The sequence below is a fragment of the Diplotaxodon limnothrissa genome, linkage group LG3 (assembly GCF_057381915.1).
Source record: "Diplotaxodon limnothrissa isolate DT_005_m linkage group LG3, D_limnothrissa_male_GT1.1, whole genome shotgun sequence".
NCBI lineage: Eukaryota > Metazoa > Chordata > Actinopteri > Cichliformes > Cichlidae > Diplotaxodon > Diplotaxodon limnothrissa.
The window spans coordinates 55,944,894-55,959,908 of NC_140598.1; the positions used below are offsets into that span (position 1 = coordinate 55,944,894).

At 41.3% G+C, this 15,015-nt stretch overlaps 1 protein-coding gene across 3 annotated transcripts in view; it reads right to left on the reverse strand.

Annotated features, from left to right (window-relative positions):
- LOC146636641 (phospholipid-transporting ATPase ABCA1) overlaps positions 1-15,015 on the reverse strand; it is a 214,854-nt gene that overhangs the window by 32,204 nt on the left and 167,635 nt on the right. For all 3 annotated transcript variants that reach the window (XM_085349624.1, XM_085349622.1, XM_085349625.1), the window contains exons 42-43: positions 5,625-5,687; positions 4,153-4,259 (exon numbers count right to left, since the gene is read on the reverse strand). In XM_085349624.1, coding sequence (XP_085205750.1) covers positions 4,153-4,259; positions 5,625-5,687 — 170 coding nt within the window. The remainder of the gene's footprint in view (positions 1-4,152; positions 4,260-5,624; positions 5,688-15,015) is intronic.

The following is a 15,015-nucleotide window of genomic DNA, read 5'->3' on the forward strand; positions in this document are numbered from 1 at the left end:
ACTGTGCGATTTTTTCAGTCACGTTATTCAGCTCCTGCTCAAACTGCACGATTGACTCGCAGGGGTTAGAAGTTGGTAGGTCATGATGCAGGTCTCACACTATACGCCCGATGCTCTGATGCGACCTGAGTGCGCACACTGTGCGTCCATAAAATGAAGGTTATAACAGAAAATCTCTCTCTCTCTGTCTTTCACTCACACAGACACACCACCCAGTGGCGTGTCTAGAAAATTTTTGTTGGGGGGGCCAGGTAGGGGCACAGATTTGGAGAAGGGTGGCAGATGTAATTGGCAGATAATGTTAAAAACAATTCTACCAACCGTTAACCATAATTCAATAATCCTATAAACCTAATAACCGAATGCGCTTTTAACTCTTATTAGAATGAGATTTTAACCACTACGGTGCAAAGTTTTTAGATACTGCGTTGATAAAGTACAAGAGATACAATCAGTCAGTGTTTATTCAGCATTCAAGGACAGCAATATTTGCATAGTATTTTTACTGACATGTAGTGCACATATGTTTTGGGCAAAAACATTTTTGAATATTAAAATACGAACATTTTTAACATACAATTGGCAAATTAGCCAATGCCAATGCAAAACCAATGCCTGTTAAAAAAAAGAAGATAATCTTCTCACAAACTGGTGTTTGATTTTGAAACAGGAAAAAAGTGGGGAAACAAATGAAAAGACTAATATTTGAATAAAACCTGAAAGCAAGTAAATACTTTCTATGCTGCCTTATGGTCAACTTTGGTAATATTGATCAAGAACAACACTGGCTGATGATGAAATACAGTCAGCTGGCATGGTGACACTGCCAGTATTAAGCTGCAGGGCTGGACTGGGACAGAAAATCGGGCATTTTCACTACAGATTGGCCCACCAGGTATTAAAGCCATAAAGCCTTTGAATGAAAACAAATGCTGTTGTGACAGTGATGTACAGTCTTGTTGGTATATGTATGATTTCTATACATTTTACGTCAGATAAAAACTTTGTTCGCAAGATTCAGATAATTATTTAATAAAAGCTAAATATTTTAAATGAGAATAAAAAAAGAAAAGTATTTCTTTGTGCCCCCCTCTCCCTGTTAATGCCCTACATGGACCCCCTGGCAACACTTTGCTAGACCCGTCCCTGCACAGTTACCAGCTGTCAGCTACACAGAAAAGGATCCTGGTGTTATTTGTCTCTCAGAAACAGTTCATAACTTCCCTTCAACTCATTCCTGTCACCTAAAAGGTAAACCTGTTTCTCCATCACAGCTCTGATGATTCAGTAAGGACATCTCCTGGTTTCATCTTCATGTTTCCCTCTCACCACATATCCAAACCGACATCATGACCAGCAGCTTTACAGCTGTGGCTCCAGCAAACATCAGCTGATACTAGAAATTAATATTAAATAAATTCTAACAACAGCTGATCAAGCTTAAACGTGCTGCTGTTGTTTAGCGCGACATCTGCTGGTTTCCTCTTTCTGGCGCAAAGTGAGTGATAAACAAACAAGAGAGACGATCAGCTGATCATTGATCAGTTTCATGATTGAAGTAGCAATAGAAGAGGCAGCTGTAAAGACAGAATAACTCCAGCTTTGTGTCTTTTTCCATCCTAGCTGAAGTACGGGACAAACTGCGTCTCTTCTCAGCTCAATACGAAACGCATAATATTTTCTCTGAATGAGGGACCATTCCATTTTTTAAGGAGCTGTTGGCAACTCTACTAACTAACCTTATGAATAAAATAAAGTTCACTATCAGTAACATCATAGCAACCGAACAGCTGTATAAACTCGTCATGCTAGCTCACGCAGTATGAGGTATTGTAACTGACTGTAAAAAGTCAGCACAACGAAAATAAACTGCACCTAAACTTGGTTTATATCTGACCCAGATAGACTGCAGGTCATAACTTCTTACCAGAAGTTCAGTTCACCTGACACTCGGACCGGCGGCCGCCTCGGGTCTCTCCTCCTCCTGCCTCCCCTTTCCCTCATCCACCTGTTGCCTCTGTGAAAGCTCCGCCATAGCCACCACCAAACAACTGAGTTATTTTTACACATCGGCCAGCATCTGGCCAATCCACCACTTCTCATTGTTCATGCCGTTACAAAAATAAATAAATAAATGAGTCATCAGCCCACCATGCAAACGTCCGATGGCTAGTCCAGCTATGTTAACTTGTTAATCTTTCGCCAAAAAAATGTTTTCTGCGGTGCCGTCTTTCCTCTCCTACCTTTGCTAACATGATGCGCATAGTGCAGAAGCCGGTGCTGCATTCACTTACCCTCGGATATCTGAGCTTCACTGTGAAACCATAATGGTATATTTGATATTTCATTAAATTTTATTATTTTAGCTTCGGGGTGGCACCTGGAGTGGCCAGTCTGGTTGGGGGGGTGGCCTGTGCCCCCCGAGGCCACCCCGCTGGACACGCCATTGACACCACCACCATCAACTTTGCTAAATTGCTAATGAAAAACATTGATCAGGCAGCTGTGATTAAGCAGCAGTGTAGATCCAACTATTTTCACGGTTGTTGTGGTCGTGATAATTTTGTGATGCCACATCGAAAAGGCTCGGATGAGCTTTCCAAAGTTCTACAAGTTGTGCCTCCATCGCTTGTGTCCAGATCACACGCTGCACAGCCGTGCTGCTCCGTCTTTTACACCAACGTTTACGTGTTTGCGCGTGTGCAGTGTGAGCGGCTGTGGTGACACCCTCACGAGCGATTGATGATCGGGAGCTGGTCGTGAGGTGTTAATCACTTCTCTTTACCCCACGTATACTACACGACGCACGATGAAGGCCAAAATCGGTCCGATCACTCAAAAATCGTCTCAAAATGGGCCAAAAATCGCACAGTGTAAGCCCAGCATTAGAGCAGCAATGTTTGTTCCCCTCAGAGAAAGGGAAGAATGGGAAAAGGAAAACACCTGGCTGGAAAAAGTTAATATGGGCATGTGCAGTGAATATCAGCGCTATGTGGCCAGAAGTGTGATAATATAACTTATTTTGTGTAATAAACAACTGCAAGGATAGATGATTACAACAAATAGATGACTAATACATAAAAGTAATACATAGATGAATAATGATGATGAGTTATGATGCGTAATCATGGGAACAAGCGGGTTTACAAACAGGAGCAGCTGATTAGCATTAGAAAAGCTGAAATAATACCTCAACTGAAGCCAATTGTACTAAATGCACTAAATGTGCACTGTTACAAGAATGTTTTTCTTTCTATTGTTTTCTATTATTTTAAGTTAAGCAGGACAGGGTTCTTTTAAAGAAAGATTTACTTATATTCTCAAAAGTTAAGCATGACAGGCTTCTGTTTAAGAAAGAGACCTGTTTTACTGTGTTAATGTTGTCATTTTGAGCTAAAAATAAATGGCTAAATGATCATTTGTTTCACATGTGTTCATATCACAAAGAATACACATCTACTTAAATCAAATTCAAGTCAAAGGGTTAAAAAAATAATTTCACACATAAAAAAAGAGCTAGAAAATTCACCACACTGGGAAGGGTGAAGACAACTGGGTCGCCCGGCCCTGGCCACGAGGTGTCCCTTATTTATTTTTCAGGGAGTTGGCAACCCTAAGGCAACGGAACACGGTTGTTTGTTCCTAAAAATAAGGAAGAGCAAACTTTCTTTCTCTCAAGTGCTCGAGTGTCAGGGTATTTTTTATTTTTTTTGTTTTTGGCATGTACAAAGATTTCTTACCACTGATATTGCAAGGCTGAGACAAAAAAAAAACAGAGCAGGGTGCAGGGTGAGGATATGAAAAGGAATGAAATATGTGTAAGCTGTACAAGAGGTAAGGAGGGGGAAAAGGCGAGAGCCGAGTCTTCAGCATTTCTGAGAATCTCAGAGTAAGGAGAGAAAACCAAAGCTGAAGGAGAGGCAGAGACAGCCAAATGTATAACAGATAGTGGAACTGCATAGCTGGGAAAAACAAAGACAGTGAGAGTGCCGGAGATGGAAAAATAGAAAGCGGTATTACAGAGAATGAATGTAGCTGTGGAACAGGATGTGAGCTATAAAAAACATACAGCTCGATCCCCATCTGAGCAGCCTTCCTAGGTGGCTAATTATGATGAGGTACTTGGTGCACTAGTGGGAGTTAGGGCCTCACCTGTATCCATTTAGGAAGGCCTCTCCACTGGAGACTGGGATGTCTCCTGTCAGCATCTTGAACGTGGTGGTTTTTCCAGCTCCGTTGATTCCCAGCAAGCCGAAACACTGGCGGGGACAATGAGCGGGGGCGTCCGTTAGGGAAAACAGTGTTTTACGGTGTCATTGAAAAACAGGCAGGGGAAACCGGCCTGGGATGACATTTCCAGTTTATAGCATGCAGGTTTTTATAATAAATACCACTCATTAACACGTTTAATGAAGTTTACCTATAGACTGTGCAAATACTCGTCTGCTGCGTGTAACTGGGACTGCAGTTTATATTGCATGCTCGACTGCTTCGATGTTTAGCAAAATAACAAATTGATATATTCTGTGTGCAAACAAAACAACAAGACTGTAAATCAACACGGCAGGCGCACAGGAACAAATACTAAAAAAACTAAATAAAAAAACACTCCCAAAGCATTTCTTCCTCACTCTGTAAATTGCTACAACAAACACCACCCTCTCTCTCTCTGTTTTTTATTTCCTGATGCTGCTGATTTTACTTCCCTCTAGAGGGCATGTGGCAGGAAGTTGTCCCCGCAGAGCCCCGCGGTCATGTGACCCGCCTTAGGTGCTCTGGCTCGGACATAAATATTTGATTTCTGTCATTCATTGATCCCTGCTTGTTTGTGACCTGTGCTTGCAAATGCACAGAGAGCTAAGCTTGATGTAAATAATGCATGGAAATGCAGTGTGTGATCAGCAGAGCCCCGTGAATCACAATATTCCACTGGCATTTAAATTGGGCTTTGAGTCAACATTGGAAGGGAGGATAGGATACTAGCGGAAAGCCCGCCGAGCACGAAAGCCTGTCAGCATTTGAGATTATGTTTAAATCAAGCTTCTAGTGCTACGCTGCGTGTGACAGTGAGTGTGTGTGTGTGTGATATCCCACATGATATAATGAGTTTTACACAGATAAGTTGTCCAGTTCCCTCCGTGGCGTTGGCCTGTTTGGTTTCCTCCTGCCAAGTGCACAGAACTCAACAATCACTGAGTCCACATGCTGCTGCTACACAACACCCATTTCTTTCCTGCTTGTATCTTTAGTAGAGACATGCTTAGCTGTAGTATGACTACACAAACAAGCCTGATAAGGAGATCACTGTTCCTACTAATGTCTTCTTTGAGAAGAGTGGAAGATATTTTGATTTGACTCTGAGAAAACACTGAGCCAAACACTCTCAAACTGTCAAGAAATACACTCGCACTGTCAGTGCAATCGCCCAACTCAATGCCCTCGTGCTCTCGTGAGTCAGTACTGTCGGACAATTCATGTCATTCATATTTTATTTTCTGCAGAAACTGATTTTTGCGAAGTAATCAAAAGTACGATTGTTAAAAAAAAGCCCCACAACACGGAGAAGTGCAAACAGACAATCTACTTGAGAAGGTGCTTGTGTGATACAGCAGCATCTGGCTCACCTCTGCGGCAGGTACGCCCACACATAGCCTGTCCACAGCGGGGGTGCTCTTCCGAGGGTATACCTGCAGGGAGCAGATAATAAAATGAATCAACCAACCAGCAAGAGGAAAGGAGAGAAAGAAGGCGAGAAGGTGGGAGGCAATGGGAGTGTGGGAAGCAGACAGTGAGAAAGATAGCAAAGAGGATGGCATGAGAAAATATGGAGCGATAGGCCAGAGCAGCAGGGAGGAAGTGAGATGGAAGAAGCAGGTGGAAAAAAGAGAGAGAGAGTGTGAGAGAACGCGAAGGAAACAAATTTTAACAAGAAGGGATAATTTGCAACATTTAGAGTGAGCCAGATGGGAAAAGCTATTAAAAAAAAGTTAGACACTTGCGCAGAGGAGAGAGGGAGAGGACATAAAAATGAGTATTTGTGGCTGCAGTGACAGCATTCATGAGCAAATCTGTCTTGACTTTGAGTACCACTTTAGCAACCTCAATAACCATCAACACACTGTCACTAGATGACCAGCATTTTATTTTATGCACGGACAGCGCATTCGGCCACATTCACTGGCCTCGAAATACAGTGTGACGACCTTGGTGAAAAAGCACGCCATCTTTTCTGTTAAAGAAGTCTTAAACCCAGTTTAATAAGACCGCTCAACACAAATTGTCAATTAAATGGAAGATTAAACGACCTCATCATTTTTGGAGAACGGCTGCTTGCATCAAGGAGTTCTTGGGTTGAATCTTAATTGTGAAATTACATTTAGCTCATACAACAACATCCTCGATTGAAAAACAAAACTGATGTCAAGGTGTAAAAATCTGCAGTTCTTCAAATGGCCACTTGAGGCTTATTCCCCAAAAATGAAAACTTGAGAGCAAACTAATGATACAGATTTACAGCAGCTTTACAAAAGAAATACAGATAATTTGCTGGTTAGTAAAAACTGTAAGGCAGTTGTTCTCAAACTTTCAAAATCTGAAAAAAATTCCCAAACCACAAAATATATTTGAACTAATAATTCACATTAAAAAAATAATACAAATTAAATTTTTGCTAGATAAAGTCAGCAAATTAGCCTTCAGCAGACCCTTTTTGGTTGCTTTCTGTACCTAAAAACAATTTTGCTTAATTTGGTTTCTTTCTCTTTTTTTTCAAACAAATTGAGAACACATGGTTATATTATAACCAGAGGTCTATGAGTAAAGGTAAGGAATAATTAAGAGTGTGAAGAGATAGCGAAACGCTGAATAAGTAGTGAACACTGATATATTTTTACTGTTTAATTATTAAGACCTAAAAGTATATTTTCCTTTGGGGGTGGTTAGCTGAGTTACCAGTTAGAGTTACGGGCGGAGACCTTTTTTTCAGGTTCACTGGTTGTAGACAATAATGAACCTGTTGTTCAGTTTCTAAAGTGAGTATCAGTGTTGCCAACTCCTGATTAAGGAAAATCGCTATTGGCTGTCCTAAAAGTTGCAAGAAGTCGCTAATTTGCATAATTGGTCATGCTAATATAATTGTAACCTACGTTGTTGGAGAGAGAAATAACATCATGGAAGAGACAAAGTGAGTAAAAAACGTCCTAAATGCATTTAGAATTTATTTAGAACTACAAATTAAATTTATTTTAGCAATTATTGTTCTTTTTAATGTCACAATTCCAACCTTGCTCCTTTATCCGGGCTTGGACCGGCAAAAGTGACCCGAAATAGGCACTCTGGTGGAGTTACTTTGTGTGTGTGTGTGTTTATAAGTAGTTTTAAACCTTGTGATCCACAAAACAGCATAACAGTAAAAGAAAAACTGACTGCGGTACAGTCAGTGCGAAAGCAGCGGCTTCGCTCATGCGCGATTCATTTGCAGTTTGGACGCACAGGTGTGAACGTCTTCTGCCCTGATAGCAGCTGGGGGAGGACTATCCTCCGCCCGTGAGCGCTTTGGAACAGGCGAGGTGCCCACGGCAGCACCCGCTGCTTGTTGAGAGTAAAAGTGATACCCGCTTTCACGTCAAAAAGTCGTCATAAATAAGTCTCCAATAACACCAGAAAAAGTCGCCAGATTTGTCGCTTTTTAGAAAAAAAGTCGCTAAGGGGGTCTGAAAACTCGCTAAATATAGCGACAAAGTCGCTGAGTTGGCAACACTGGTGAGTATGTCTTTTAAGCCTGTTTGTGCTAGCCAAATTAGCTTCCCCTTTAGAAAACACTGACATGCTAACCAAGCTAGCCAGCGGTATCATTAAAACTCTCTTCTTGTCTAAATATGGTCCAGTCAAAAAAACAAACAAACAAGCAAACAAATAAGAGCAGAAAACATATTATATTAGAAATTGGCTTCAATGAGTAAAGAGATTATCTCTATACTTCTGTAGCTAAGAAATATTTAATAGTGTCGAGAGACAGTGGATAGAGAACTGCTAAGTAACTGATTAATATTGATACATTTTTAATGTTTAAATTATTAAGACCTAAAAGTATGGCTTGTTTTCAGCCACAGGTGGGAAGCATGTTTTTCAGGGTTTACTGGATCTAGACAAAAAGGAACTTGTTCTTCAATTTTTCAAGTGAGTACATTTGAATCGTGATCGTGGCTGAAGAGTTCGCCTTGTAATTGGCTTGGACAGTCTCGGTCTTCTGTCCTTGGGCAAGACACTTCACCCATTGCCTACTGGTGGTGGTCAGAGGGCCCGGTGGCGCCAGTGTCCGGCAGCCTCGCCTCTGTCAGTGCGCCCCAGGGTGGCTGAGGCTACAATGTAGCTTGCCATCACCAGTGTGTGAATGTGTGTGTGAATGGGTGGATGACTGGTTGTGTAAAGCGCTTTGGGGTCCTTAGGGACTAGTAAAAGCACTATACAAATACAGGCCATTTACCATTTACATTTCTAAGCCTGTTTATGCTAGCCAAAATTAGTGTCCCACTTAGTATAACACTGAATGGCTAACCAAGCTAGCCAGCAGAATCGTTAGCAACAGAAAAATGTCAAATGTGAGACATGAAGATAAACCAGTGGGTAAAGTGATAGATATGAACATCTTAGATAGGCTGTGATCTTACTTTAGTATTATTTTTTGGTGGCATACTTGCTGAAACTAACATATGGTTTAGATATAAGCTCTGGCTAGTTAAACCTCCTTTATGCTATGCTGAGGACTCCACCAATGCCTAAAGGTAATATATAGTGTTTTAGATATGCATTGTTCTATTATATTTGCCATATAATTGCTTTGTTTGTCTGTTAGCTTCACTAAACTAACATATTTTAGCTTTAATTGTAGGTGGAATATTTGATTATAATTGGGTAGGCAGAGGAGACTTTTTTTGGCGTTATCCTGCTTTAAGATATTGTTGTTGCTGTATGGGGAGGAAAAAAATAACCAGTATATTTAATATATATTTAATGTTTAACATCTCATTGCAATCAATGCCTGTCCAAACCAAGACAGACCATTTGATTGACCACACAAGTTCCAATCAGAACTAGAATCATATCTTCAACAATGCAGAACAAAAAAATTTCTTGTAATTGGATTGTGAGTCAGCATCATGTCGAGGCTGTGTGGTTACACTTTCAATAAAAAGGTGGCTTCCCATAGATTTACTTTCATCTTTTTTCTGACAAATGCAAAATATAGAAACATCTACTTCAAATGAAAATGTTTTGTTAAATTCTAAACAAAAATCATGAACATCCAACAAAATTAAGCATTTATTTTGGTGCCCTTCTACTTTGAAGGCTACATATGGGTTGTGTATGCTTTCAATGTGACTTGGAATCAGTGTTGCTTTGTTCTCATGTGGAAAGACAAGACAAGGCCTTTGTTCTTACTGGAGAGTGTGACAGTTTAAGATATTTAGCATTCAAAATCAAGGACAGCACTGTGCCCTTTTGAGTTAAGAGTGTCTGTTTTGGTTTCATAAAAGCTGAAAAAAGACTTCTCTGTGAGTGTTGTGCATGGTTATGTTCTCGTATTGGAGAGCTGCACTGGAACAAAAACGTGTTGCTAAATTTTTGTTAGTATGAATGTTACATTTCTTGGTATTTTAAAACTTTGTATCCGAAGTAAATGCAAATTTCAGTCTGCCATTTAAGTCTGACAAACAATGACATTACATTTATTACACAGTTGGCACATCAAAAGCATCTGATAAAAGCAGGAGTAGCACAGATCCATCATTTTTCCAGCACCATCTGGCAGCTGCACTCAGTATTTATCAATCTGGATTACATATACTACCTTTCAGTGATAGTTTTAGGTGCTAAAGCTACATCAAAGCGAGAGATATATGTATGGAGGAAGGCAATTAAAGGATAATTCCCCTCTGGCTCGAGTACCGCTGCAGCTGTCATGATAAGCAGACCGACATCTAATCAGATGAGACGGCTTTGAAAATAGGATGTCGGCACCTAAAAAGCTAAAATACAGATTTAGGTTTTAACATCTCAAGTCTTGAGTTTCAAATGCTGCATTTCCGGCTAAACCATGTACACTTACGGTCCTTTTTCTTTTTTAAACAGTACTGCAGATCATGACTCACAGTGCAAAGGTTCACATTTTTTGACACCTTTTACCTTCACAGCCCTGTTAAAAGAACGTGTACCCTTCGATCTCACCACTCTTCACGTCTTGAACAAGTACAAACTTCTGGAAATGACAGTGAACTCATTAAGAAGCCAGTTTGAGATGATTTGAACTTTGGTAAATGGTTTTTATCCTGCTGGAAGCAGCCATCACAAGATGGTACAGGCTTGTAAAGGGATGGACCTGGTCAGTAGCGGTTTTTGATACAGGCGACACGGGCGGTTGCCCGGGGCAGCATCGTGGTGGGGGGCGGCATCATGGGCATCGGTAAAAAAAAAAAAAAAATTGCTCGTACTCATGCTGCCCCGACGTCATGCCAGCGTATATTGGGAATAGCATAGGCACCGATCGGTTTTCTATCGCCCATTTTCTGGGAGTAAGGGCGCCCTCCGTTTGCGAGGTGCGCCTGCTGCTTGGCGGGGGATTCTCTGGCTGGCTGGAGCAGCATCTAATAACCAACTTGCAAAATAAAACAAAATAAAATCAAACCAACAAACACGAAAACACCAGACATCATGATACAGACTTATAATTTGCGCCGATGTTTTTTCGAAATTCTATAAAGTGAGCGCGAGAGCCCTCGGTGCACCTGCTCGCTGCTGAAGTCAAAGTAAACTTTATTGTCATGTCCGCTACATACAGTCCAGTATATAGAGAGACGAGATGACGAGGCTCCAGTTACAGCAGTGCAAGTAAACAAACAATAAATATAAGAAGAGTAAGAAAATAAATATACACTTTAGGACTCGGGGTAAAGGGATCAATAACAATTTAAAATTTATAATTTACAGTTTGATGATTTAAAGTCTCACACACAACCCGTCGAAAGGGGAGGGGGGCGGCTGCTTCCAAATAGAGCACATTTCATTCATAATGTTGTAAATCCAAGCCCATTATGTATTCATGATTTGAATCCTGGGTTGTGTGAAATCCCAGAAATACACCTTAGACAGGGTCAATCTGTGAACTAAGGTGTAGGTCTGTTAGGTTATGTTGTGGTGATCCTCGGGTTGGGGGATGGGTGTTCATACTGCAGTGCAAAATTAAAACCAATGGAAGATGGACAAAAAAGTTCAAAGCCATCAGCTGCTCAGTTTAGAAAAAAGAGAAAAGTAGAGGAGGCGAAACGAGAAACGGGGGGCAGCAGAGGGAGTGTTCGCCCAGGGCGCCAAACAGGCTAGGACCGCCACTGGACATGGTCAGCAAGAACATTCAGGTTGACTGCGACATTTAAACAATGCTTAACTGGTACTAAGAGACCCAAAGCATGCCAAGAAAATATCCCCCACACCATTACACAACATTTTTCCAATCTCCTATAGTCCAATTTTGGTGAATTGTAGCCTCAGTGCATTTCTTGCCCATTCTCGTGCTTATGTTGAAACTTCAGCTGGTTGTCTTCACCACGCCAACATGCCTAAAGGTACTGAGGGTAATGAGCTTGGTTTGTAAGAGGAGTAAAAGAGGCCTAAAAAGATCCCTTCCCTGCGCCTCAACCCCCTAACATCTTGTGTCAGGTGGTCTCAATAAGTCACGTGATAGGGTGAGGTAAGGTCTCACCATGGTTTTACTTGAAATAATGATGATAATGACCCACGCCATTTTTCACACCTTGTCTTATGTGATGAGGCACATGACCAATAGTGGGTCATTGACTCTCCTAACGGACAGCTCCCACTAGGGTTTAAATACCTGGGACTCTGCACCATTTGGTTTTAGAACTGAAGAAGCTTCTCGGATGAGAGGTGAAATTCTTCAAGTAACTTAAAGAAGTCCAGTCGCTTACTTTCCAAGCTCCTTAGACCAGTGTTTCCCAACCACTGTGCTGCGGCACATAGGTGTGCCGTGAGAAATGATCAGGTGTGCTGTGGAAGATTATCTGGTTCCACCTGATTAGTACTCTAAGCGATCAGCTTGAGTAACAGGCTGAATAATGACATTCTCTTCCACTAGAGATGATAAAGACGAAGAAGACAACGCAGCGATAAATATTTGATAGATAAATATTTGAAAAGAAACAATAGTCAATCTGACCTGGGTCCTGGAGAAAATTCCTACACCAATGAAGGCCCTAGCATGAGTAGTGGTCAGAAGAAAGCAAAAAAGGTATACTGGGGACAAACCGAACTAATTCTGCTATACCTGGTGCAAAGGGGAAAATGATCAACATGCTTTTTGTGACAGGTTTGTTTGGTGGTGTGTGGTGTGATTTTTCTAATGTGAAATATGTGCCGTGGCTCCTAAAACTGTAACTCTATAAACTGTATTTATTACAACCTTATTTAGTATAGTTCCAACAAGCCCCCCCCCCCCCCCCCCACTCAATGTGCAATATCACTGATCACACTCTCAATGCACCTGCTAGTTAGATGGCATGTATGTGTATGTATATAGATGTAAGCATGTATGTGGAAATATGTATGTGTATGTATGTACGGATGCATATATGTATGTATGTGCGTGTATGTTTGCAGGTGTATATATAACTTGTACATATCTTTCTTGTGTAAATGTACAATTTGTCTGTTATTGTGTAAATACTTAAGCTATTGTGGACTTCACACACATGGAGAAATGCCAAACTGCCTTTCATTGTTCCTGTAACAGTGACAATAAAAAGCTATTCTATTCTATTCTATTCTAAAGGTTGGGAAACACTGCCTTAGACTACAATGACCTGGATGACTGAGAACCTACACAGACTTAAAGGCACTGAGTTACTGCCATGCCTGATTAACTGGTGTGAGTCTAAAAAATTTAAATTATTAACACGATGCAAATGGAGTCACAAGCAGGCTCTAGTTTGCCTTTTAAGATGAAATTTAAGAAAGGGAAACCTGCCAGAAAATATACTTTTTGGAAAAAAGCTGAAAAACCTCAAAATCACTTAAGTCGAGTCTGGTAATCACTCAAAAATGGGTAAATAGGTTTTAGGCTAATGAACAGTTGAATCTATGTATAAATGTTTTTGTAGACAAATGTACACCCTCTCTAAATGTAAAACCAAGAGCTCTTGCCAAAGGAGTCTCATTTGAACGACTTAAATGCCCTCAATACACATTAGCACATTAGCACACTTGTAGTATGCCAAGGTGCCACTCATCACTCATTCTCCTTAATCCAAACAGCTGTCACAAGGTTCCTTGAAACTTTCCCTGTCATCTCAGTGAGTGACTGGAAGGTTAAACTGACAGCACTGGGCCTGGAAAATGCTCACAGACGGACACACTTCCATCGATTATGGTGTCGACGCTAATGCAGCAGCTAAGTGGAGGCTACCAGGTGGGGCGCATAGCAAAACGCTCCTGTTTAGTGCAGCAGGATAAGGAAGGGGAGGAGCAGGTATCTGACAGATGATTGATGGCCTGTCGATCGCTTCAGAGGCATGCTCAGATTTATGACAGGACCCAGCCTGTGGCACATGGCCACCAAAGCCATGTGCTCATTGATCATTTTATTATCTACACCCCCCCCCAATGGATGGGGCACAGCTGTGGAGGGAGTCAATGAGGGCACTGCAGGAAGAATCCTGATGCCTTCTGCCAATGCTCCGCTGTGTTTGTGTGGCGATGGGCCACTGTGTCTCATCTCGTAGACGTGCTGTCAACTGCGAACGTGCACATGAGTAATAACTGAAGTGCTTGTCGACAGCAGACTATTTCAGCCAAACCGAGTGAATACTTTCATACTGTTTGAAAGGCACATTTGCAACAATGATTTTAAGAACTTTAAAGACGTTAGCTCTACAACTCTTAGCTGAACAACTAGCATTCCTACAACCCGGCCCAACTTTTTGCCTTTGAAGATGATTTGTAATACATTACCCATCCAACTGTTTTGTTCAGTAATTACCCTAGGGAGTGTGGCGCACAACTGTGTTTCGTGAGCAACGAGTGAGAGATTAAGTATGGTGAGAATGAGCAGACCGAGGGAGTAAAGGAGCGAAGAGAGGTGGTAAGAAGCAAAAGGCTGTTAGATCGTCCAGCTGTCGGCACTGGAGCTGCAAAGCAGGCTGCTGTGGTGACACTTCCTGCTGCCACGCTGCCCGCAGGGAGGGAACATCTGCCAGTGGATGAGACGTTAATCTTGGTGGTGTTGAGGCTCGCACCGCCACAGTATGCTCAGTCTCACACACACCGAGGGAAGGAGGGCCAGAGCTACATAGGAGCGCACACCCTTTCCACCTCTAAAAGTGTAATCTTGTTTGGTTCTTGTGCCCACTTATGATGTTTGTGATAGCGCACAGCTGCAGGCTACCAACCTGTCTTTCCCATTTGGCCTGGAAAAGAATATTGCTCGAGGACATGAAGGGAGTAAACTTCGCCCACACACGTCCACATATTCAGGTGAACTAAAGTATTTGAGTACAATGATGCATAATGATTCAGAAATATAGGTATTGAGTGTTGCAAAAAGTATTGTAGGTGGACTACACAATTTTCCACATATAAAAAAGTAAACATTAACATAATCTATAGCAGTAAGTCATAAAATAAGAAGCCGAGGACATGCAGAGGGCAGGGTGAATTTATCAGGTTGCAAGAAAAGGTGAGAGGTTACAGGATGAAGGTCCATCATCAAACCAAATTTCTTCTTTGAGTATTATTAGTTATGCAATTAATGACATATAAGGAAAAAGAGAGATCATTATTATTATTCTGAGAGTTTATTATTCAACATTTCAGTTCAAATCTTTGCACTCAATATCCCAAGTACAATCTTCATGAGTACCCTGTTATTGTAAAACCAACCAAGCTCATTTTGACCCCAATATAAAATAATTGAAACACAAAACTAGCAACTCCAGAGATCTAATCTCT